This window comes from Loxodonta africana, chromosome 3, assembly GCF_030014295.1.
Source record: "Loxodonta africana isolate mLoxAfr1 chromosome 3, mLoxAfr1.hap2, whole genome shotgun sequence".
In the NCBI taxonomy this organism is placed as follows: Eukaryota; Metazoa; Chordata; class Mammalia; order Proboscidea; family Elephantidae; genus Loxodonta; species Loxodonta africana.
The window spans coordinates 189,503,653-189,528,473 of NC_087344.1; the positions used below are offsets into that span (position 1 = coordinate 189,503,653).

Consider the following 24,821-nt stretch of genomic DNA (forward strand, 5'->3'; position numbering starts at 1 on the left):
GGGCCAGACTTAGTATTATGCTAGATTTGAGTTAGAATACTACTTAGGGCTGAAAAACAATCTGTCACTTAATCCAACAATGAAGACAAAGAGACAGGTGATATGGACGCATGGTCACAGTCCTGATGGTGTGGCTGTGGGAGGATGGGATGGTGACAGGGAACTGGGAGGCCCTGGCAGCTGGCCCTCCCTTATGTTTTGCCTAAAGCTCATGTGCTCTCTTGACTGGTCCACTGCTCGTCTGTTTGTGTGTGGAGGAATGAGGGCAATGTCTTCCCTTCTTTGTCGTGGGGGCCAGAGAACTTAAGTTTGCCGAGTGCCCAGTTCAGTGAACGTACACGTGAAACCTGGGGAAAGAACGTGGGGAGACCTGGGTTTGGGGGCTTGATCCAGGAGCGACATGTGGGGGGTTTCCTTCTATTCTTTCTATCCAGTTCTAACCAGCCTCAGGGAAAAACCACCATAGCGGTTCCAAGAATCACACACACACCGCCACAGTTGAAGAATATTTAACTTTCTTTAAAAAAAAAAAAACAAAAAACCAAAAACCTTAACCATGAAAGGAAGAAAATAAGAGTATACATTATCTTAACAGCAAAACAGTCATTTCCATATCTATATTTTATATATTATATATATTTATATATATATATGTATATATACACCTAGCACAGTGTGTATATTCTATTAGTCAGTGGGGGACAGGAGCGAGGACGTGGTAACAGGGGCCAAGGCTGCAGGCCCCGGGATGGTCCCGGGTTAATTCAGGGACTCCAGCATTCATATCCCCCACCCCTACCTCCTGGGGCCCAGTTTTCAGCTCTGTACCTGACACTGGTCTTCTACAAGGACAAAGTGGGAAAGGGTGGGCACAGGTGATTAAGAGCCACTCACATGTCCCTATCTCTGAAGATGAGAAGCTCTAGGGGGGAGGGAGCAGCTGAGCACCAAGCCCACAGGCTGGGCTTGGGGCAGAGGGCTGGGTGGGTGGGCAGCTGTTGGGGACAGGGGCACCCAGGTCTGGCTCTACCTTTAGGCCCTGATCCTGGAGCTGGACTGGGGTTGGGAAAAGGGGCCGTTAACTAGGAGATACAAGTGAGCTCCCTCTTCCCTTAGCAGTCCCTTCTGTAACTGCCTCCAGCACCCCAGGAATGGAAACAAAAAAAGGTCGCAGTTATTTACAATAGCAGAGATGCACATACAATACATACATATTTATAGGAAACCAAAGTGACAAAGGAGAGTGGAGGCACCCCCTCAGCCCTGGGGTCCTATGGAGGAAGAAAGTGCATTTACACGGAAGACTCCTCCTCTCGCTCGCACACCTGAGGGCCCCCACACAGAAGTGAACACGCACATGTGGGGCGAGGGAGGCAGACTTGTGAGTGGGGGCCATTCAGATGCAGTCGGCATGCTAAGGAGACACGAGGCCTTGCGGGGTTGGACTGGGGAAAAGACACTGAAACTTGACTCCGATCAGAGCAGACCAAGCAGCATGCAGGCCTCCCTCCCAGGCCTTGGCTGGATCCCAGTTCCTCCACTGCCTCTACCGCGGGGAGGAGGTCTGGGGGCTCCCCACCCTGTGCCCCTGCCTCAGGCCAGTCCCTGAAGGAAGAGTAGGGATGAAGATTTGGTGTTGGGGTGGTTACAGTCCTGGTGTTGTGGCTGCGGCTGCCACCCTGTCTTCCAGGGGAGTGTCAGAACCTGTGGGAGGATGGGGAGGGACGGTGACAGGAGGAACTAATGGCCATCGGAGCTGAGCCTCCCCATATTGCCCAGCAAGTCCCGAAGCTCATGAGGGCAGCTCCTTCAGCACTACACGCTGACAGGGCACTCTCCTTCCCCAGAGACCCTAGAGTTTCTCGTGGGGCCTGAAAAGGGCTGTCTACTTGAACCCCACTTTTGTTCTGCTAGCCATCCTGAGTTAGAACATAACTGTGCCCCTGCCCAACCAGTCTTGTTCTGAACCACTTAGTAAGAATGGGTCTTAAGACGTGAGGCCAGGCTCCCCCTGGTTTGTTATCTCCACAGCTCAAAGAAAAAGTAGGTCCAATTCTAAGTTTCCCATTTTTAGGTGAGCTTTTGTGGGGCTTCCTTAAAAAAAGATTTCTTTCTCAAGTCCAGGGAATGGCTCAGTTATACCCAAGGGGGGTGACCCTCAGAGCCACATTCTCTCTTTGCACACTGCTTGGCAACATCTCCTCACTAGCTGGTGGACTTCTCCCCCAGGGTAGGAACAAAGAAGGAGCAGCTTCACTCACTGTCCTCAGGGCAGGGACCTAGTTCATGGCTGTCCCTGGAGTCAGAGACCAGGGGCTCCTTGGCTGGGGGTGAGAGGGAACTGTCTGTCCATCTTGCCGCCTCTGTGTGGAAACTGCCCACAGGTGTTGTGCCACCAGATGACTCTCCACCAAGGGACTTCAGCAGCTCTCTGTGGGCCAGCTCCATGTCCTGGAAGAGGGGTAATGTCTGTGCTCAGGTCCTTCTATTTGTAAGGCCCCTGTGCTAGGCTTGGGGATGGGGCTGTGATGGAGGGTGGCTGGTTGGACATGGCAGAACAGGATCTAGATGCACACCTCGCTCATAGGAAATGGTCTTGGGTGATGGACTGAGGCCTCCAGAGACCCAAACCCTGTTTCCCTCACCTTGAGCCTGTTGAGCTTGAGGGTGAGCTGCTCGATGGTTCGAAAGATCATGCCCACGTCCCGGAGGCCCAGGCTCGGGGGAGAGCGGCTGGAGTGTCTTTGATCTCCGTTGCCTCCCCGCAGCTGGGGCTGAGGCTCTGCCTGCCATGTAGGGAGGCCGTCAGGCTGTGGGGGGCTGGTGGGTGCCCCTGAAGTCTCGGTGCTGGAGTCCAGGGGTCCTGCTGGCATGCTGACATAAAAACAGTTCCCTGTGCCCCATAGCAAGAGAAGGAGATTAGGAGGCAGATACAGAGTCTCAGCCATTCCCCACTCCCTCGGTGTTCCCCATGCAGATGGACAGAACAGGGCCAGAGGGGCCCTGAGCAGGGCAGCCTTATCCTGCCTACCGGTCTCCTAAACCTTCGCCTCTAGAGAGCCTCCGGGGTGCAGTGTTGCTCAGCCTGCACAGGCCCGGGAAGATGCGCAGGGGTGGGAGCTGGTGAGAGGCAGCAGGAGTCAGTGTTTCATGTGGGAACCAGGGAGGTTGGGGTAAAGAGATGCCGGGCTGGTTTCAGGCCTAGTGGTGTAGTGGTTAAGGGCTATGACTGCCGACCAAAAGGTCAGCAGTTCGAATCCACCAGGTGCTCCTTGGAAACTCTATGGGGTAGTTCTACCCTGTCCTATAGAGTCTTTTATGAGTTGAAATTGACTCGACGGCAACGGGTTTGTTTAAGGAGGAAGCAGAAGCCTCTCACCTGCCCGTCTTAAACTCTGCTGAGTGCTTCCCCACTGCCTCAGGCCTCAGGTGCCATCTATTCCACAATCCTGTAGATAACTAGACCCTCAGAGGGAGGTCAGAGGCCGCTGGAGGAAGGGCCCGGAGCAGCTCTGATGGCAGTCAAGCACTGAGGACCCTGGGAGGCCAGTGAAGCATATATATTTCCACAGGGACACTGGAGTGGTGGCTGGGGTGAGGGATGTGGCAGCTCAGAACGTCAGGTTAAGGAGGCTGGGCCTGGGCACCGGGCCAGGCTTCCCTGCTTCACTTGCAACTGAATACAGGCTGCTTAGCCCCGCTGCCCTGCAAAGGGGCCTGTACAGCTCTCAACAAGTGGTTTCTTAAAGCTGAAAGTCAGACCTGATGGCACGGCACCTACTCTCCTTTCAGCAGGCCCATGTCCCACTTCTCACCACTTCCAGACAGCTGAGGGAAAACGTACATTGCCTGTGTGTGTGCACACATGCCTGCAGGCAGGGGCCTGACCCCCGAGCCCAGCTCTGCCCCACAGGCCCCATGCTCCAGCCCTGGCCTGTCTTTGCTCCAAGGAGAAGTGTATTACCCGCAGCCTTTGCTCCGCCTTCCACGTCAGGTGGCTCAGGCTCTGACTGGCCACTCTCTGGTAGTGCAGGGACAACCTTGCTGCCTGCCACGTCGGCTGCACCGACACCACCACCACCACCAGGGAGAGGAGACCGAAAGAAAGACAAGGAAAGGGAAGGGGAGAGAGTAGGAAGGAGAGGGAGAAAGAAGTAGGGACAGGGTGGGGGAGAAAAAGGGAAGAACAAAGTGAACACAAGGTAAAACATGATCACAATCCAGGGACTACAGAGAACTTTTCCACCAATTCACCAAAAGAGAAGGAAGGTCAGCTCCCAGAAACCCAGGAGAGGGGCAGGCCTTGGGCAGATGGAACAAAAAATGCTACTGGAAAGGAAGCAGAGCTGAACACTGGGGAAGATAAGAACCCCCCTCGCACACTAACTCAGCTCCCATCCCGCCCATCGTGAGTACCCAAGGCTTCACTTCATTTTTCTTGTCAAGCTCCTCAGACCAGCCTTCTCTCTTCTTCAGTTTATTGTTCTCAGCCCCTGGGACCTCCTTCCCTTGGGCTCAGACAGACCTGTCTGCCTCCATCCTAGCTAGTCCTGGTTTCTCTTGTCCCAAAGCTGTCCATGACGTTCCACAATCTGCGGTCTTCCCTACCACCTCACTCACCCGACCGCACCTCCTGACTCCCCAGGGTCTTCCCAGCCATGTCCTACAGCCGCTCCTCTTTCACCAACCCCTGTGCCCAGCTCGCATCTCCACATCCCCACACAGCCTGTAACTTCATCACTGCCCTCTGCAGTGATATCTGCCTTGTCTTTTTGGATCTGAGGCTCCTGAGAAAAGCCACATCTGTTCCTCGGGACTGGAAGATCAGAGAGTACTAATGAGAACATTTATTGAAGCTTGACTTGTACCAGGTAGCTGGTTATATCCCCATGTTACAGAATGAGGTTGGGGGAGGACTCGGAATTGTGTCCAAGGTCACCCAGTAAGTGGCAGAGCTAGGGCTCTGAACCTCGGCTGTGCAACTCCAAAGCCTTTGTTTGATCTCAGCATGTCTCCTCTGCTCAGGGTCCAGAGCAGGCTGGTGCTCACAAGGCCCAGGGGTAAGAGTGGGGCAGGACGCAGCGGAAGACTTGCCTCTACCCTAGCAACACCGGGCCTTTGTCTCCCCGTGGCCACCCGGATTGGTTTTACCTTTTCTCACAACTTTGTAAGTTCCTGCTGCTTCTGTGCTTGAAACCTCTTCGGCTGGACTCCTATCCAGCTCGGGCAACTCCCAGATCCCAGAATTTCTGGTTCTTGGGGGCAAGTGTTCCAGAGAACAGGGAGCCCCGTCTTCTAGCTCTGGCCGGCTCCCTTCTAGCCCAGGGAGCTGGGCGTTGTCGCCTTCACCCCCAGCGGGGGCCCGCCCTGGGGAGCCTGGATCCCAGGGGTGAGAGGTGACGCTGATGACAGAAGGGGTGGGTGTCAGGTCATCCTCAGGCTCCCCGGTGGCCTGTGGTTCTGTGGTGTGACTCGGCAGCAGGCGCCACAGGATCAGGTGCCTCAGGTTCTCCACTGGAGGGGAAACAGGGTGATGGCTTCCTGGCACATGGCTGCACACACCAGTGGGGGAGGGCGCAGAGTGGGTGGCAGTCTCCTCCCCCACCCCAGGCCTGGTGAACTGGCCTCGGTCGCAGGGTGGAGCTGGAGACTCCGCCAGCTGGCGGGTGGTGGTGGGATCGCGTGTGTGACATATGCCTCTCCGAAGCACATCCAGGGAGCGCCTCTCAGCAGGGGCTGGCCATGCTACCAGGGCGTTTGGGGCTGACGGCAGGGTCCTGAGGCACTCACCATCTTCCAGGGCTGCCTCGGCAAGTCCTTCCATGAACAGAGGGCCTGGGAGGGGCAGGTGGATGGGGTCCCTTGTCCTGATGCCCGTGTTCTCTCCAACCAGGGATGAGGAGGGGTGAGGAAGGGCCCCCAGCTTCTCCTCCTCTCCAGTGCCCTCCTGCTCAGGATCCTCTGGCAGTACTGGGTGTGTCCCTCTGATCCTCTGCTGGGGACCGATGTCTGCTTTGGAGGAGCAGGGAGTGTAAGACAGGGAAAGACAAAGAGCGGTAGAGGGCCCCTCTGGATCCAAGGGGCTGGGAACAGTGACTGATTCGCTCCCTGCACAAATGTCTACTGAGCGCCTAGTATAGGCAGGCACTTGGCATACATCAGTCAACAAAACTAACCAAGTTCTCTGCCCCTAAGGAGCTTAAATTCTAGCAGGCGGACGCAGAGAAATCATGAAATAACCAAGTAAATTCTGTAGTTTGTTAGAAGGTGGTAAGTGCTACGGGAAGTATGAAGAAAGAGCAGAGCGTGGAGACTGAAGAGGGCTGGTCAGAGAAGGTACTGCTGCAGAGGCAGCATGGGGGCAGACCCGAGGGCGTGGGAGGGGCTGGGGGAACAGCATTCTGAGCAGAGGGAAACAGAACAGGGACCAGCCAGGGAGCCCACGGCTTCTCTCCAAACCCAAGATCCTGAAGTTATTTCACACGCGAACTCTCAATGAGAATTCTCTGGGTCTCCCCTAGTTCCATCCCAGGAACTTAGACCCTTTGAGCTCCCACTTCTTCTCTGATGATTTCGCTCCCATACCATTGTAACCCCTGTTCTCATTAGCCAGCCCCAGCTGAAGGAAACAGGGCTCCAGACTCCCCCCACTGTTCTTCTCTTCCTCTAAATAGCTGTCACCCAGAGCCAGAATGGAATCCCTGTCCAAGTGAGCTAGACTGCACTCTTAGTCTGTTCCCTTCGCCTCCCAGGTACCTTCCTCACACCCTTTCTTCCCCCTATTCTTATCAAAGCTGCACTCCTCTGGCCCCTGACATTCAGAGCTCCACCTAATTTGGTCTTGTCTGCCTTTTCCCTTTGAGTCTCTCCCCTCACCCCCACATCTACAACCCCCCTACCCTGGCCACTTCCCTACCTCTGTCTACAAAATATGGCCTGGATGGGCCCCCACGAGAGAGTGCATGGGCCTTACCTCCAGGCAGCTCCTCGGGCTCTGGCTCAGAACACCTTCTTGGGAATGCTTCGGAGTCATCCAGTCCTACCCTGAGGGAGCGACCAAGCAAAGGTGAGACAGCAGCACATGGCAGACCCTGACTGCTGGCCAGGATGCAGAGTTGTCATGAAATCCCACCCTGGACCTCCAAGTTAGAGGGGGCCACAAAGCAGTGGGGTCCAAGGAGGGCAATGGCAGGCTTCACCACCTGCTTGGTCTGGCTGACAACCTGGAGAGGAAACGGGGTGCTGGCCAAACGCCTCCCAGTCCCTGCTTCAGGCACAGCCTGCATTCCTGCCGGTGGCAGAGCAGACGGGTACAGGGGGCAGAGACATGGGGATGTTCCTCCCTCTGCCCGGGCCTGGAGCCCTTCCTCTCCCGCTCCTAACATGTTCCTGTGGAGGGGGGCTGTCCATCCCAAGGCTGAAGGGCTTAGAAGCCCAGAAAACAAGCAGCTTGGAGCAGGGCTGGGCCAGGGGTGTGGAGGGCTAAGCACTGCACCTGCTGGGTGCCGGGCCCTGGTGGGCTGCCCCCTGGGGGCCGGGGGGTGGGGGATGGACAGGTGGCGGGGCGGTTCCGGGGTGCCGGGTGGCGTTCCGCACGGCCTCTTCTAAGAGCTCCATCCATCTGTTGCCCGGCAGAACAGAGAGGACTGGTGTGAGAACAAGACAAGGGCACCTCTGCCTCCCCCACTGAGCCCACTGCTCTGAGCTTTCAAGGCCGCTCCATGCCCTGGCCCTGAGGCTCTTTGCCTGGCAGGTTCCCATCTCCCCAGAGTCCTGGCTGGTGGCTTCCTTGGGGTTGTATTACTCACAACTACCAATTACTGAACACCAACCCTCGGTTAGGCTCTGTGCTAAGTGTTTCTACACTTTTTCCTCTCAAAATTACCCTGAAAGAGGTTATTTTATCCACTTTTTACAGATAAGAAGGCTGAGGTTGAGAAGCTGTCTGACTCAGCCTGTCTCCTTCCACTATACCACGCCACCTACAGCGGCTGGTAGGAAATCGGGGGTGGCGTGAGGGTCCTGGAGGCAAGCATCTGAGAAGAATGCATACATTTAAAATGCCTGATGGGGAATGGAAGAAGCGTGGGGACAGAGGGGAAAGAAGCTGAAGCAATGGATGGAAGATGCTGGAAACTCAGATTGTTCTTATATGGGGGGAGGGGCTGGTCACAGGCTCAGGATGGGTGATCTTCTGACAGTTCCTCTATGTCTGTCCTACCTCCCACTCCCATTGCCTTGCCTGTCTCCCCACCCTGTGCCGGCTCTGGGGCCCAGCCCCGACCTCACGGTCCACCGTCCTCATACACACCACCCTGGTCCCAAGGGGACGGCGGCTACGTGTGACCCCTCAATCAATTCTCACGTGTTCTTGTCTGATGACGTCAAGGCAACCAGCTCATAGATCTGGGGTGGGCCTAGCTCGGAGGTGCAGATGATGAAGAAGGCCCGTTTATCTGTGAGGAAAGGAAGGAAGAAGTCTGTACTGGGATGGCAGAGGTATGCCTGCCATCTGGCCCAGGGCAATGGAGTACAGACTCGAAGCCCTGACCCTTGAAACTGGGGAAGGATGTAGTATGAGACAGACCTGGGCCATCTGGACCCACCTAGGAGCCACTTACAAGAGGGACACAGGCAGTTCTGGGCCCCTACTGTCATCCTTCAAAGCCACCCCCATCACTGCCTACTCTACTAACAGTGACTGCTGGCATCTCTATGTTGCTCATGGGCTGTAAGACTTTGTCACACTCATCATTCCTTCTAATCCCCCCTAGAGGGAGGACAGATATTGTCCCCATGTTACAGATGAAGGAAGTGAACCCAGGGAATTCTGGTTGCTGACTTCTGGTCCAGAGTCCTTTCTTGTACACACTCCACTTATCAGTGAAACGCCTCTGTCCGCTGGACTTGGCTCTGTACTCTGGCTGCTCTGCCCCGGTCACTCTTCTGGCAGGAATTCCTGTCCTGTTCTTTGCTGTCCGATCCCATTCTTCCCAACCCTGCTGAGACATCCTTAGCCCATCTCAGGTGCCCACATCCCATCCAAACCAGCCCTGTGCTTGAGGGCTGACCAGCCCACTGAGGTTGTCCATCTTCACCTTGGTCCCTAGCCTATCCCTCTGAGGACTACCTATGGGTGGGACCACCTGTTCCTTCTCAGGCCGGGGCAGTGTAGAAGGAAAGGAACACAGGTAGACAGATAAATCCTGCAGGGCCCCAGGTTGGCCCCCAGCACCCAGTGCTCACTGGACACCAATAACAGCCAGGGCCATCTCCTCGTGCGTACCTGTGGCCACGGAGCGGATGAGCACAGCATTGAGCTTGAGCACGGGGCTGAAGGTCTGCTTGCTGTCTGACGAGCCCGCGGCTGTCTTGCTGTGACACTTCAGGAGCAGCTTCTCATCCTGCTTCTGCAGCAGCACCAGGAGGTCCTCCAACAGTAGCACGTGCAGGTCTGGAGGGACGTGGCGGGTGTGAGGCGGCCATCGCTGCCCGCGCACTCTCGTTAACACAATGGGGCACCAGAGGCTTTCAGATGCATGCCTCCCGGCTCTAGGAAACTCAGGGAGCCTGGGGACCCCAGCTCCTTTCTCTTGGTCACTCCCTCACCACACTGTATTGAAGAAGTCCTAAGCTATTCCCCCCCACCAAGTCTTGCTTCAAGTTGCCTCCCTGGCTACTTTATTTCCCCGTTTGGAGCAAAAGGTTCCAGGGCTTATGAAACAGACAGGGAGAAGCCCTGGGAAGGGAGAAGCCCTGGGAAGCCCACCCCACCACAGGGCCCTGGCACATACCCAAGGTCTTATCCTTGCTGATCCTCCAGGTCAAGGGCCCCTCATGGATCATCCTTCTGGTAGTAAGATCCAGGCTCTGTTAAGGAGATACCATTCACTCGTTCGTTCAACAAATATTTGAGAACCTTCTCATAGTGGGTTGAGTAGGTTCTGTGCAAAGTACTGGGAATCTAGTGGGGGATAAGACTCCCCCCTCACATGCTGTCTACCTTCCTAAGAAAAGCAGACCCTGCTTTCCCAGCCCATGCCTTCAGCTTTAGTTCCTCCTAAACTATTTCCACCTTTACCTCAAGCTCCCATCGTGTTCTTATCACCGCCCCCCACCCCCGCCCCTGCTGAGTCCTAACATGTAACGTCTTCACTTGGTGGGTCTATCTAGGGATGAGATGGCAGTGATAACATGGTGTGTGTATTCTAGGGCCCATCACCACCATCATATCACAGACAGGTCCAGGTCTCTGACCTCTGAAACTCTCCAGGCCGTGGCCAGAGTTCTGCTCCTAAGAGTGCCCGGAAGAGAGAGAGAGAGAGATCCTGCTGCAGCCTCTGCCTCCTACCTTGAACTCTACTGCCAGAAGGTTGCTGGCCCTCTCCAAGGAGGTGGTATCCAGGCGTTTCTGGTAGCCCTCCAAACGGTGCCGATTCTCTGTCTGCTTTACGGCTTCGTTCACGTACTTAAGAATTTCCCGGCACTGATCCCGGGCCCGGCAGAGCTTCTCGTGCTCACAGGTGCCACCTACCGCACAGGGTAGAGAAGATGGTTAGGGGCTCCACCTGCAGTCTGTCTGGCTACCTGTATCCATCCATTACTTGTCTGTCAGTTTGTTGTACTCTGGTGGCTTGTGTGTTGCTGTGACACTGGAAGCTATGCCACTGATATTTCAAATACCAGCACGGTCACCCATGGTGGAGAGGTTTCAGGAGAGCTTCCAGACTAAGAAAAACCAGGAAGAAGGACCTGGTGATCTACTTCCAGAAAAAAGTGGCCAGTGAGAACCTTACAGATAGCAGCAGAACACTGTCTGATACATGCTGGAAGATGAGCCCCTCAGGTGGGACGGCACTCAAACACAACTGAGGACACAGTCACTGCAACCATGGGCTCAAACACAGAAAGGATTGTGAGGATGGCGCAGGACCGGGCAGTGCTTCCTTCTGTTGTACATGGGGTCGCCAGGAGCTGGAACTGACTCAACGGTACCTAACAACAATCTGCATCCATGGTGAACGGCCTGCCTCAAACCAGTCGGTATGGATGGTTATAGATAAACTACAGATGCCTAACCTTGAAGACCTTAAGTAGTAAGGTTAACTTTTACTGAGTGTCCAGGGTTTTAAACCACTGTTTTGTTCTTTTTCTTGCAGAAGATATTTTAAAAAATTTTTCATTCATTTTAAATTCTCCATAAACTAAAGATATTTTCACTGCTAACAGCAACATCCTCATGGTAGGTCTCATTTTCCTTTGTTTTTTTTTTTTTTTAATTGTACTTCAGATGAAGGTTTACAGAACAAACTAGCTTCTCATTAAACAGTTAGTACACATACTGTTTTGTGACATTGGTTACCAACCCCACAACATGTCAACACTCTCCCTTCCCGACCTTGGGTTCCCTATTACGAGCTTTCCTGTCCCCTCCTGCCTTCTAGTCCTTGCCCCTGGGCTGGTGTGCCCCTTTAGTCTCCATCTGCTTTATGGGCCTAATCTTTGGCTGAAGGGTGAACCTCAGAAGTGACTTCATTACTGAGCTAAAAAGGCATTTGGGGGCCATTCAGACCACTGTTTTGAAGACACTGTGCTAAAGGCACTGTGCCTAGACCACAGCCAGCTCTACTGACAGCCAGACAGGACTATGGGTGAGCAGGGACTGTGGGCGATGGCAGTGATTATGCCTGTAGGAAAGCCGGCTCAAATCGGGCTCAGGTTCCTCTATATTCTGACTCCAGTGTTCCAAATCTGACGGTGGTGGAAGATGCTCAGGACCCCAGGGGCTTGGGGTTAGACCCCCTACTCAGCCTGGTCCCCTGCTCCTCTAAGGTTGGGTCTCTAGTGCAACACCAGGTAAGCCCGGCAGGGAGGTGACCAAAACCAAACCAAACCAACTGCTGTCGAGCTGATTCAGACCCACGATGACCCCATGCGTTGCGGAGGGGACTAGCACTCCACAAGGGCAGTGAAAACCAAACCTGATGCCGCTTCCAAGGCTGTAATCTTTACTGAAGCAGACTGCTCCACCTTTCTCCTACAGAGTGGCTGGTTGGTTCGAACCGATGACCTTTTGGTTAGCAGCCGAGCGCTTTAACCACTGTACCGTGAGGGCTCCTTAGGGGACTGACCAAAAACCAAAACCAAACCCACTGCCGTCAATTCTGATTCATCATGACCCTACAAGACAGAGAAGAACTGCCCCACAGGGTTTCCAAGGAGCGGCTGGTACATTCAAACTGCTGACCTTTTGGTTAGCAGCCATAGCTCTTAACCACTGCACCACCAGGGCTCTGGCAGGTAAAGTGGGCCTCAACTCCAACCACGGTCCCTGGTGTGGGACCACGATCTTCCTGAGGAACCGAGGCGTATTCCGCGGGACAAGCTGTGTCCACTTAGAGGGTGCTGTTTTCCTCTGCTTTGCACAAAGGCTCCATACAGACCAGCGGCGGCCCTGCTCTCTCCCACTGTCAAGCACTTTGTATTTCCCAAAGTGCGTTTACAATTACTATCTTCTTTGAGACTCACTCTAATAGGATATGGATGAAGACACTGAAGGCCAGAAAAGTCGAGTGGCTTGCTAAAGGTCACAAAGCAAGTTCGTGCTGGAATTAGAATTTGAAACAAGGTCTCCTGACTCCCAACGCCAGCCCCTCTCCATGCCCTACCCTCGGTGTGCTTGATGATGTTTTCCAGCAGCAGTGGGTACTTGGTCAGCCGCTGCATCTCGGAAATGATGAGGTCTCTAAGCTGCAGCCGCCGGCACTGGGGGTGGCTCTCCGCCTCCTAGACGGCAGGAGAGGAAGACAAGAGAGAAAGGTCTCAACCTGTGGTTGGGAGCTGGCTCAGGGGCTCAGGACCAAGGTGGACATAAAAGTGCCAAATGGTTCCTAATCCCAGATGCGTCATTCAGAATTGGTGGTGGCAGCTTCTTCCTTTAATATTTAGCGGGGGGAGGGATGGGGGCAGGCACTATTCCTATTTTATAGACAAGGAGACTGAGACCACAGAATTAATCCATCTAAGCACACACAGGTACTGGTAGGTGAGCCAGGCTTCTGACTGCTAATCTAGTGTTCTTTTCAAGGAACAGTGTCCTCTATCTGGAGAGTGTGAATGTGTCAATGTTTTCTGAAGGGATGCTATGGGAGGGTACATAGAGTTGCCAGATGGAGCGTGGAGCTGGGGGCCAGAAGGAGGGAAGCTCAGAAGACCCTTGGTGAACTTCGTGGAGATGACAGAAGGCTGAGGGATGGCCAAGGAAGTACCTGCATGAAGAGCTGGAAGCGGCTCTCCTTGCGCTGCTTGGTCTTGATCAGCTCCAGGGCTATCGACTGATAGGAACAGAACTGAGCAGCCACCTGCTGGAGTTCCTCTCGGGCAGGACCATCAAACTGAGAAGCAGAAGGGACACCCGCCCATACATCACACTCCTGTCTGGACCTGTCCCTTCCCTACCTCCACCCCTGCCACATCCCCTAGCCTTGGGGAATGGGACCCTGAATCCCCCAATCTCCTGCCAAGCAACACAAGTTTGGAGCCATACCCGTGCCAGCATGAGGTCACTGATTTCTTTGATGATGGGGCCCTCCTCCCGGAGCTTCTTCATGGCTTCACACCAGGAATCTGGGGCGAGGAGGGAAGAAACAGACCCGTCTGGGGCTAAGCTGCACTGCCAGACCTTTTGTGACAGAGAAAAAAGGGACCTCTGACAGCAGTGCTGTGGGGAAGGGTCTGGACAAGGAGATTCCTAAACTGTTTTACTTTTGGGGGAACTGAATGCTGTTTTCACCTATTCTCTCCTGAAAGAAGACTGGACTGGGTTACCTGCTCAGGGAGGCTCTGGCATGTGGGTGAAGGTTAGCCAGAGGAGGAGTTGTAAGGGATGGAAGACGGCAGATAGGGTGGAAAGGCTCCTTACTGTGGATCTCTATGAGTTCAGGCAGGTTAGGAAAGAGCCGGGCCAGCTCCTCCCGGGGCATCAGGTTCTCCTTCTTCATCCGCTGGTAGAAGATTAGGTCCAGGACACGGAGTGTGCGCAGATGGGATGCTTCGGTCACAAAGAGCTCTGAGTGGTGGTTGTGGCGAGGAAAGGTGGGAGGGAGGGAGAAAACAGGTGAGCAAGGATCTAGAGTCACTACCCTGATCCCCAAACCACTTTGCTTTTGGGGGAACTGGAGTGTTGGTTTAAGATCATTCATCAAAGGGCCAGAACTGAGGTGGACCTTACAGGTACAGGCAACATGTGCCTGGTCCTGCCCTCCAGGGACTCCCACCCAATTCACCTCTTTGCCACACTTTTCGTCTCAGGTGCCCAGGACCTATTGCCACACAAGTCTGAGTGGAAGTGGGGGGAAGTACAGCAGGCTCACCATTTATGACCTCCTGTCGGTCAATCTCCCTCTGGCTTAGCCCAGCCACCACATCCTTGCCCACAGTATGCTGCCAGTTCTGGGCATCTAGCTCTGGTTCCAGGTCAGACAGCTGGCCCAGATCATCCTCTAGGGGGTGGGGAAGGAGGGCATCTGTGCAGAACACCAAGCTGGGGGACTCAATGCTCCTGGGGAAAACGGGAAGCTTCACTCTGGAGGAAGAGCTCACGCACAGGGCTTGTCCCTCCCTCTCCTGTCCAACCTGCTTGCCCCATGCCCATGGGACACCAGTGGGCCATGAAGAGATGCACACCCAGTCAGGCACTCAGGGGCCGGGAAGGGCAGCTGAGCATGGACAGGACCAAGATACCCAACAGAGATGCTACCATGCCTACCACTCACCTGCGGCCCATTTTGGGGGTGAAGGGAGGGGTTGGGTTTTCAAGAGACCTATGGAGAGAATGTCAACTCTCAGCATCCTTCACTCTACCCCCACCTCTGCCCCCTAGGTATCAACGGGTAGAGTCACTTGGGCCCCACCCACCTGGTGGAGAGGCTGGAGGCAGAGGACGAGGCCGACTGGTGGAGGCGAGTGGCCTCCGCAGCAGCATCCATGTCAACGTCACTGCGAGAGCGGGGCACGTTCTCCGCCTTCCGAGACCGCTTCATCTCTTCTCGGCCCTTTAGGCTCTCAGAGCGGCCCAGGCGGATCTCTGAGCGGGAACTGGGAGGAAAAGGACAAGAGGCCTTGAGGTCTTACGTCCTGGCCCACTTTTATCTGCTGCATTATCTTGAGGGTCCTCAATGCTGTGGGCTCTTCACCCTACCCCCAAAGGACCAGAACACCTGGACGGCCGAAGCTTCTCGATGACAAACCAGCAGGGCACCCAGCTCCTCTTCCTCTCCATTGCCCTTCTGCTCAGGATCCCCTACTGGTGCCGGGTGCTTCCCCCCGACCCTCTGCTGGGGCCCAGCAAACCATTTTTGCTGTTCTACACATTTCTCCCTCTCCCCAGCCTAGCTTGATGGATAGAGCTGCTCATCTTCCTGACCTATCAGGAAGGGATTCTAACAAGAAGATAAAATTTGAGACTAATAGAATTAGACCTGTGTGTGTCCAGAGGTCCAAGAGCCTAAGTCCCCATCAGGAAAGCTGTGGACACCACAGCTCCTCTCAGGAACTACAAGGACCTGCCTTCCCCGGCCCTGGGGCCAGCTAGTAGCCAGCCCATCCTGTCCCCTGCTTTGACTCAGCTGGAGACGGTTCTCCTCTTTACAAGAGCTTCTAAGAGGGAGTACAGTCACTATCTCTACGTACTTATTCTAGGGTTCTCCCCCCACAATGCCTGTCAGAAAATTCTATCTGCTGTTGGATTCCCACTCCTCCAGTTGTGATGCGGATCCCATCCATTCTTATCTTGACAGAATCCTTCCTAAGCTTCCATTTCCCCTCTTGGCAGCAGACCAGCTGGGCAGGGCACTTTAAGGGGTCTGTTTACTACTGGTGAAAGGCAGAAACCGGCTCTGTGGCTGCCATGGCTGGCCATTGAGTGCCTCTAGGGCTTGATGAGATGCTGACGACTGGGTGTTGCTCTTTTTTGAGCCCTGCAGTGTCTCAGCCCTGAGACAGCTGGCATCTCTGACCCCTAGCTGCCCTAGGATGGTGCCTCCCCCATGGCCCTGCTGGGCTGGTTCCTTGCTGACATTATTACTAATCTATATCCTGCTCTGCCCCTAGGACCACAGAGGCCTAGAGACATCTAGAGAACTGAGAATAGCATAGCAGGGTACTGCTGTGAGGGAGCCAAATGGTTTGGTCTCCATTCATCAAGTCTTTCCGAACAGCCAGGGGCTCCAAACTGGAGCTCACCTCCTGGGGTCCTGGAGGTCTGTCCACAGGGCTAGAGAACATATTGCCAGCTGATCCCCTACTCAACTCACCCCCTAGAAATCTGTTACAATTCCAACCCAAACCAGAACCAAACCAGTTGCCATCGAGTTAACTCTGACTCATCAAAGTCCCATGCGTGTCCGAGTAGAACTGTGCTTCATAGAGTCTTCAATGGCTGATTTTTTAAAAGTAGATTACTGGAACTTTCTTCTGAGGCACCTCTAGGTAGACTAGGAACCACCAACCCTTTGGTTAGCAGCAGAGCACGTTAACCATTTGCACCACCCAGGGACTCCAACGCCAACTCAGACTAACTCAAAACACTTTTCGCCAGCACTCCTCAATGGGTCGCTTGAACACCATGATAAACCTTACCCAGGAGTTTACTGGGGCGGCAGAGCTAAGTCCCTTCCTTTAGGTACTAAGAAGTGAGGCACATAACACACTTCTGGTCAAAGCCTTCTAGACCTGGGAGCTTCTCAGACCTACCAAGTATCTGTAACGATCTCTCACCCACTATGCTGCTAAATACTCTTTTTTCCAAGAATGCCAATTAGCTTATAGTGATCAAATCCAAAGGCTTCTAGGGTAAATTTATGTGCTAACTTCAAGAATACAAGTTGGCAAATGGTCTCAAATATTTTCCCCAAATTTTTATACAGTATCTTCTATTTGATATAGCTGTAAGACCGTGCCTACTACACAGCAATCACATAATTTGTGTATTTAATTTACCCAGTCATTTTAGGACTCAACTTCTCACCCTAGAACAAATCTAACCTTTTCCTCTTGCTAAACTTTTGTTAGTTCTCACTATGGCAAAACCTTTAACATGCAGTAAGCTTGTAAGGGCTTCACATAAACAGAAAGGCATTAACTTACATACAAGCAGGAATGTCTGACTTATAGTCTAACAATTCACTATTTCAGAGGGGAGATGGTTTGAATATCGAGACGGCTGGACTGACTGGAGTCCTGGTGATGCAGTGGTTAAGGGCTATGGCTGCTAACCAAAAAGACAGGCAGTTCAAATCCACCAGCTGTTCCTTGGAAACCCTAAGAGGCAGTTCTACTTTATCCTGCAGGGTTGCTATGAGTCGGAATCGACTTGATGGCAACGGATTTGACAGACTGACTCGTCTTTGTGCCTGCCTGTACAGTTCAGCTCAAGGGCTCTCAGACTTGAGTGCATGTAAGGATTATTTTTGTACACAGGAAATCACTATACCTCAAGGGTGGCACAAGGGATCTGCGAGGATATTTCTGACTATAGGCGATTTTCACTTTAGGTACTGGCTGTAGACGTTTAGACATAACTCGTCTGTTGCCATGCCACAGTAAAGAGCGAGCCAGTCCAAGAGTATGTTTCAATACCAGGGAAGGATTTCTAGTTAGAGCCTGACCAAAGATGGATAGTACGAGAGATGCCATAGTCTCAATTCCCTCCTTTCTTCTCAAAAAGGGAAGAGTTTGTTTTGAATCAATCAACTTGGTATGTCTTTACTGAGTGGGATATCTGGTGGCCCCCTGACACTGTTCGCCTTTAGGACTCAAGAAGGAGAACCTCATCTTGAGCTCTCTTCTTTACAGGCAGGCTAAGGTTTTGTCTGCCTGGGTCTTTTATTTCCCAGGACTCCTTTTCATCCCTCTCCAAAGTCTGTCTTCTCTATTCTTGTCCTTTAGGACTTCCTGGTTAGCTGCTTTAGAATATAACTAGCTCATTCTTGGGAGGGAGGCTGCTAATAGCTAAGGGATGGATCCAGAGGACATCTTAAAAGCATGCAGCCCCTGGGCTGGAACATCAGGGGTCCTGCCTGCTCTCCCAGTCGGCCTGATACACAACACATAGTGTGTCTTCTCCTGAAGTTCCTGGGGGAGACAAAGTCCTTCGGTGGCAACTTTATAGCCTAGCAGGAAGGAGTAATGTCGCTGAAATTAAAACCCTAGCTCCAAACCTTGCGCACGCACCCCTCAGGCAGCCTGCAAGCCCAAGCCAGCCACTGCTACCTGTCACCCTCCAGCAGGTCCTCAGGAAAGCTTCCTGTTGAGAGCCGCTGCGTCCCAGGCTCTGGGGCGTCATACTGCTGGTTGTTCTCAAAATGCTGAATGATGTTCCTTACATTCCCTGGTTTGACTAGAAGCAAAAAGAAAATGAAGGATGCTCTGTTTTCTGTTCAGGGACAACTCCTCACAGCTTCACTCCCCTGTGGCCCAAAAGACAAAGCGATGAGCAAGCATGATGAGAACAGCATGGGACAAAGAATCAGGGGGTGTGGGTTCTAATCCCGGCTCTTCTACTAATACGCTTGTAGCCCTGGGTAGTCACTCTAGCTTTCTGGTCTCAGCTTCCTTGTACACAAAGGGCGAGGGTTTGGATGTACATTTTCTATGGAGGTTTCTTTTGGCTCTCACATTCTTTATTACAATGACAGTTTTGCTTAAAAACTATGACTAGATTTTCCCTAAGATTCACATACAGGTTTAAAAAAAAAAAAAAGCCAGGATGACCAAAAGCATACCTACATGCAAGCTGGCCATGTTGCCAAATTATGTCAGGCATTAAAAAAAAACAACTTTGGAGCCCTGGTGGAGCAGTGGTTAAGAGATCGGCTGCTAACTAAAAAGCGGGCAGTTAGAATCCACCAGGTGCTCCTTGGAAACCCTATGCACCAGTTCTACTCTGTCCTATACAGTTGCTATGAGTTGGAATTGACTCGACAGCAATGGGTTTGGTTTTTGGTGTTACTTTTAGTTCATTACTTCTGTTTTTTTTCTCCTGATTCCGCTTCCTAGTCTTTCTTTCCCCCTCTCGTCTCCATCATTAAAGATTCAGGCCTCTATTACCAATGAGGGACGACCCACAAGGAAGAAGGGAGAACTGTCACTCTCTGGCATTCAAATTCCAGCCCCTTTTCAAAGCTAAGACAAAATAGAGTTGTTCTTGTTCAAAGAAACAGAGTGGGCAGGTGAGACAGTGAAAAGGCACATGAGATGCCACTTAGAGACCCTGGTGAGAAAAACGCAGACCCAGGGGTCCACCAGCTCTCATGTCAACTAGTTTACTCTGGGTCCAGTGACAGCAGAAGAGGGGCTGGGCTAGGAACACTGCTCTGCTGGAAACCAAGGGGAAGGAGAAGTGAGATCGGAGAAGCAAAATAAATACCCAGGGGTCTAGGTCCTGATCCTAACCAGGATGTCGCCCGTCCATGACTTGAGAGAACCTTTTACTCCGTTGTATCTATATACACAAACTTACATCATTTTAGAGATTAGGAGCAGATCTGTCCCAAACTGAAGGTCTATCTGGGCCTTGGGACAAATGCAGGGGTCAGGCTCAGCTCTGCAGCCTGAGCCTTCCTGAATGGGGGTGATGTGGGAGCCTGGGAACATCCTATGACCAAAAGCCACCGGCTGAGTCCACTGCTCCTTCTCCCCGGACTGCTTGGAAAATACCGAGTCATTTTCGGGCTATACTCAGACTAACTATGCCAAGACTCTGGTGTGACCCTGAAATCTGGTATAACTGAACGACCCAGAGTAACGGGAAACACCAGGTAGGAAGGAACATGTTATTTTAAAAGAGCAGAGTTTCACTGGTAGCTTTTGCCCCATTTCGTCCATTCTCTGAATGACAAATGAAATGAAATGAAAGTGAATTTATGCCACTGACAATTGAGTACTTTCACTAATAAACAGAGATAATTGCTGATGATCGTAAATGGCAAGAACTCTTGATGCGGAGGTGGGTCTTCAGGTATGAATACTAATTTGTCTGAGGTCTGGGAATTTTAGAATCCCAAACCAAATCATGTAATCACAATGGAAAGACCTGACTCAAAGAGTAGGGGTGGGGGGTACCCAGCATCCTTATCCTGCCCCTGGGATTAACAACGACAACCCGGGCATTCCTATCACCTTTCAGGCTGGCAAAAAGCAAGCAGCTCAGTCAGGGGTGCCCAGTCACCTTAGCCTGCTGTTTGCCTCATGCAGGCTTTGGACAGGAGGGTGAGAAGTATATGTTAAGAATTAAGGGCCTGGATTTCAAGGTCATGCATGCTAAAAAAAAAAAAAAAGTTTTATAAACATTTGTTTCAGTAATTATTTTTATCGTTTCAAATGGTATAATGAGTCTGGGAGTTTATAATAATTTTGAAGATAATGATATTTTTAATTGCCACTCTTACATAAAATAAATGTTATCAACTGAATAACTTCCTGATTGCATCCCACTGCTATCTCTGTCTTTATTACTGTTGTTGTTAGGTGCCACTGAGTCGATATCTGACTCACAGTGACCCTATGCAACAGAGTAGAACTGCCCCATAGGGTTTTCTGGGCTATAATCTTTATGGAAGCAGAGAGAACCTAAAATATGTGTTAATCACCTCATCGTATGCATATGGACCTCAGTGATGGGAGACTTGCTTGTCCAATTTTGTGACCTTTTAATCTAAGCTCTAAGCTTCTTGTGGGTGAATGTATGTATATTATATATATATATATATAAAATACATAGATTCTAGAAGTTATTAGGCGCTTTAAAATATATTTTTAGTCACTCTTGTTTAACTGTTGCTAGTTATACAGTGCTGGCAAAGAGATGGAGGTACTACTATAAACAAAAATATCCAAAAGAAAAACTGTTAGAGACCCACCAATTTATTAAAAAACACATAACTTTGAAAAAATGATGATTTTCATTATTATTTTGACTGAAAACAAAAGTCTGAGTGACTTCTGCTTTACTAAAGGATATTTCAGTTTGTGAAGGTTTTCCTTATTTATTACACAGAGCCCTGAGCCTCTGGAAGCTGACCCATGGAGGGCTGATAGGATTGGAAAAAAAAAAAAAAAAAAAAAAGCCCTTAGGCTGTGGGAAAATTAACAGAAGGCCAAGAAGGCTGGCCTTTACCAGAACCACTAAGACAGCTTTACCTGGGGGCAGGAGTGTCCCCTGGGAGCCCCCTGGGAGTGGGTTTGTCAGAGCAGCTTTAGCAACATAAAGGGAAGTATAAGAGAAACGGCAGGAAGGAGGAACGGGGCGGGAAGAGGGACAGATTAGAAGGAGATGATGAAGCAGGAAAAGGGAAGAAAAGATTTGGGAAATGGAAACTCAATGCTAACACAAAGAAAAACCCAAAGAAAATGGTCCTTTTACCTTCCACAGGGGACAAGGGAATATGAAATGCTAAAAGAAAAACAAACAAAAACAAAAGTAAACCATGGAAAGTCAAATTAATGTTTCAAGAGTCAAAATAAAAATTATACCAAGCCAGAAAATGAAAAGTAGTGGCAAAAACCAGGGCTGATCTACGAGAGCCCCCTCCTGTCCCCTCCCACGCAAGGCAGCTTCAGAAAAGGCAGCAGGCCCATCCCACAGCCCTTCACAGGTTTCCACAAAAACCGGGGACTTAAGACACTGACTGGGGGGGGCAGCAACAATTTCCAGACAAATAACACAGAGCTGGGAAGAGATCAATTCTAGGATCAATTGAGTTTTGGGTAACTGATGCCACTAGGGAACCTCTGGGTCCTTAACCTGTCACCCATTCCCGCCTACCTTGTTCTGCTTAATAGTAACTCAAAGTTCCCATCAAGGGTCCCTAATTGCTCCCAACTCACAGGAGCTCAGTAAAGATGAATCTCCTAGATGAAGGTGAAAGGGCAGATTTACTGTCAACAATCTTTACCAAGGGGGAAGTAGTCCGGCCACAGCGGCTCAGTAGCTACAACTGGCCCCTAGCCTAAGACCCAGGGACAGGCATGGACTTCTAGGCAGAGCCTGCACCGCAGGTGGCAAGTGGAGAAAGTGACAGTACTGATGGGAAACCGCAGGCTCAGAGTTTGGGCCTGTGGCTCCCAGGAGCACAGGAAGGACCTCGCCAGCACACTGGTATGCGAGGGTGCTGTAAGGGGGCTGAGGTCCCTGCCTAAAGAATGCCCAGGCTGCTGCCTCCCAAATACTCACTGCTCTGGGAAGAGTTTTTGGGCTTCCCAATGTATTTGAGGATGGGGTTTCGCTTCTTGTCCTCCAAGGCATCCTTTTCTTTCTTGGAATTGCTGCTCTGCTGAGACAGGAGACAGGGGGGTTTGGAAGAGGTCCCAATACCCAGACTTGGCCACAATCACTCTGCCACCACCCCCAAGACGGGCACTAACAGTAACTGGAACGCGGGCTCATGCTTCTACTCTAACTAGCAGTTTTACTTCTGGCCTGGGTTTGAGGCAGGGAGAGTGAGCTACTCTTGTCTGGGGATTCTCACTGACTCCACACACAAAGGTGTAGGGCTGTAGCTAGCTACTGCACAATGGCTTTCCCAGGCTGCTCGCTGCAGAGAACGGCACCAAGAGAACACTTTTATGGTAGCTCTGTCACCTTCTTGGTCTTCGGGAAGAAGGGTAGCCATTTGTCCTTGTCAGGAGCAGACTGGGCCTTTTCAGCTGGGTTGGAAGGTCGTGCCTCTCGAAGGCGGATCCCAGCATAGCTCATGTAGGTATTGAGGGCAAAGTCCATGGGGGCACTGTGAGAGAGGAACCATGTATCGTGAACCAGAAAGCTTGAGTTATATGCCCCTCTGGCAGGTGGAAAGGCCAGAACCCTGTTCCAAACAATCTCATGACCGCTGCCTGGTAGAGTAGGGAAGAGGTAGCTAAGGGGCCAGGGTATTCAAAGGTCAGTTTAGAATAATCAAACAGGACAGCAGGCAGAAACTGGCTCAAAGTCTTGGCAGAGCCCCTCCTATTGAGAGGATGGTGGTCAGTGGAAGGACGTGCCAATTCCCTAAAATGTAAGCTAATATAACTCCTCTGACTGGTCCAGCCACAGGTAGACCTGGAGGATGGTTTGAGGTCTACAGCTTATATCACCAGGCAAATGTGCAACTGTGTGTATGTGGTGGGGGATGGGGAGAAATGCCCATCCCTGACTCTGCCAAGGCACACTGCCTTCACCACCCTCTCATCCCAGTACAAAGAGGAAAAAGAGATGGAAAGGAGCTGTCAGATAGCTTCCAATTGCCACAAATGACACTGTCCAGAGCCCTGTGCTTAAAAATGTATTTGGCTCTCAATTCTGCAGACAGATTATCCACTTTGTGAATTCAATGCAGCAAATGCTTCAGCCCTGGCTTTATTTTCCTCTGAAAGAGACTTCTCACCCCACCTTCTTTTCCTTATTAAATGTGCATGCTCAGGGAATGAGCACTCATTTTAACAGCAGCTGGTGAGAGCCAGTGAGATACGTATATAGGCTGTAAAAAACACCAACACTTGCCAAGAGAGGAAAAGTGCTGCACCAGCTCCCTTCTGTAGGTGCAGCCAACGCAAGGCTGATTCCACTATCATTGTTCCTTCTGTAAGTGGCTTAGGGGGAAGGAGTGAGAAGGGAGACACAGGGCTAATCTGGGTGGAAAAGAGGAAACCAGGTATGGGAATGTTGGGGCTATGGAAGCTTGGTGCTTTCACACTGCAGGACAGATCTGCTTCCCCAGGCTGGTCCCTGAGCTTAGGGAGAGTGCTGGCTAGTCCCAGCATCAGGAGTGGCATCTATGATCCCACTGGGCTACAGTTATACAGACACCTGGGAACTAAACTTGGACAGACCAGGGTTCTATATGGTCCCACAATGCTAGGTACTCCCCTGTGATTAGCTGAGCTGGAAAGCACAACAGCTATTCCGATCAGCTATTACCATAGCTACTCCCTCCCACTTGAAAGCTGCAAATGGACCACAAGCTCACTTACCTCCTGTCTTCCTCGTACTTGGACCTGGAATAACAGAAAGGAAAGATGACTCAGACTGCAAAGACAGGCTCATTCGCCTGTGCGGAGACTGGGAGAGGGTAAGTTCTTTCTTGGAGGAAGGGAGGGTTGATGGGAGAAGAGGAGTATGATAAAATGTCACATTTAGGCTCCTGGTCACAGTCCTGGAACCTGCTGGGGGCTCGGGGGGTGACAGTTCTCATGGCCTCGAGGAATTCTACTTGCACAGGGTTTTGTTGATGGTGTCCTTTTAGCTAAAAGGAAGGGCAATGTGGCAAACGTGGCCTCTTGGCTGGTATCTGTTTCAGCCTCTGAAGTTATTATGGAGGAAGAGGCTTCTGTCTGTATTCACCTAGAACTAAATTAGGAGGTTTGGGCTGACACTGAGGCAAGAGAAAGAAGGTGAGAGAGCACAGATAATACTTGGAGGCCTGACTGAAAGAGAAAAGAGGAGAAAACGGTAGCAACAGCTAATATCTGAGTGCTTACCCATGCACTATTCTAAGCTGTTTACCTCTATGAACTCTAATTCTCATGATAACCCACCAGGTGGGTGTTGTTATCATCCTCAATTTATGATAATAAGCTTCACTGCTTTAAGCAGAAATCACTACAAGGGGGGTGCCTATGCTATCAATAATAATCCCATTTAATTCTGTGGTACCTACAAATCTCCAAAGTCTCAGTCAGGTCTTATCTACGCCCCTGGAGTGCTGGGGATGATTACTGTCTTCTGACAGCTGGGGAAACTAAGGCCCAGAAGGATTCAAGGCTTGGCTGGTGTTCCAGGTCCAAGT

The 24,821-nt window shown here is 51.6% G+C and overlaps 1 protein-coding gene across 10 annotated transcripts in view; it reads right to left on the reverse strand.

Moving 5' to 3' along the window:
* Positions 1–535: 535 nt before the first annotated feature.
* ARHGEF11 (Rho guanine nucleotide exchange factor 11) overlaps positions 536–24,821 on the reverse strand; it is a 127,123-nt gene continuing 102,837 nt past the window's right edge. The window contains exons 20-43 of one of the 10 annotated variants that reach the window (XM_064282740.1): positions 24,007–24,030; positions 22,640–22,784; positions 22,232–22,331; positions 21,422–21,451; positions 18,271–18,397; positions 14,917–15,096; positions 14,775–14,822; positions 14,373–14,560; positions 13,922–14,068; positions 13,547–13,626; positions 13,269–13,394; positions 12,669–12,786; positions 10,352–10,530; positions 9,795–9,870; positions 9,287–9,454; positions 8,366–8,456; positions 7,496–7,621; positions 6,974–7,044; positions 5,791–6,012; positions 5,152–5,514; positions 3,965–4,060; positions 2,646–2,893; positions 2,262–2,451; positions 536–1,704 (exon numbers count right to left, since the gene is read on the reverse strand). In XM_064282740.1, coding sequence (XP_064138810.1) covers positions 1,646–1,704; positions 2,262–2,451; positions 2,646–2,893; positions 3,965–4,060; positions 5,152–5,514; positions 5,791–6,012; positions 6,974–7,044; positions 7,496–7,621; positions 8,366–8,456; positions 9,287–9,454; positions 9,795–9,870; positions 10,352–10,530; positions 12,669–12,786; positions 13,269–13,394; positions 13,547–13,626; positions 13,922–14,068; positions 14,373–14,560; positions 14,775–14,822; positions 14,917–15,096; positions 18,271–18,397; positions 21,422–21,451; positions 22,232–22,331; positions 22,640–22,784; positions 24,007–24,030 — 3,202 coding nt within the window. In that variant the 3' untranslated portion in view covers positions 536–1,645. The remainder of the gene's footprint in view (positions 1,705–2,261; positions 2,452–2,645; positions 2,894–3,964; positions 4,061–5,151; positions 5,515–5,790; positions 6,013–6,973; positions 7,045–7,495; positions 7,622–8,365; positions 8,457–9,286; positions 9,455–9,794; positions 9,871–10,351; positions 10,531–12,668; positions 12,787–13,268; positions 13,395–13,546; positions 13,627–13,921; positions 14,069–14,372; positions 14,561–14,774; positions 14,823–14,916; positions 15,097–18,270; positions 18,398–21,421; positions 21,452–22,231; positions 22,332–22,639; positions 22,785–24,006; positions 24,031–24,821) is intronic. The other 9 variants (XM_064282742.1, XM_064282749.1, XM_064282743.1 and 6 more) reach the window with 9 other exon arrangements.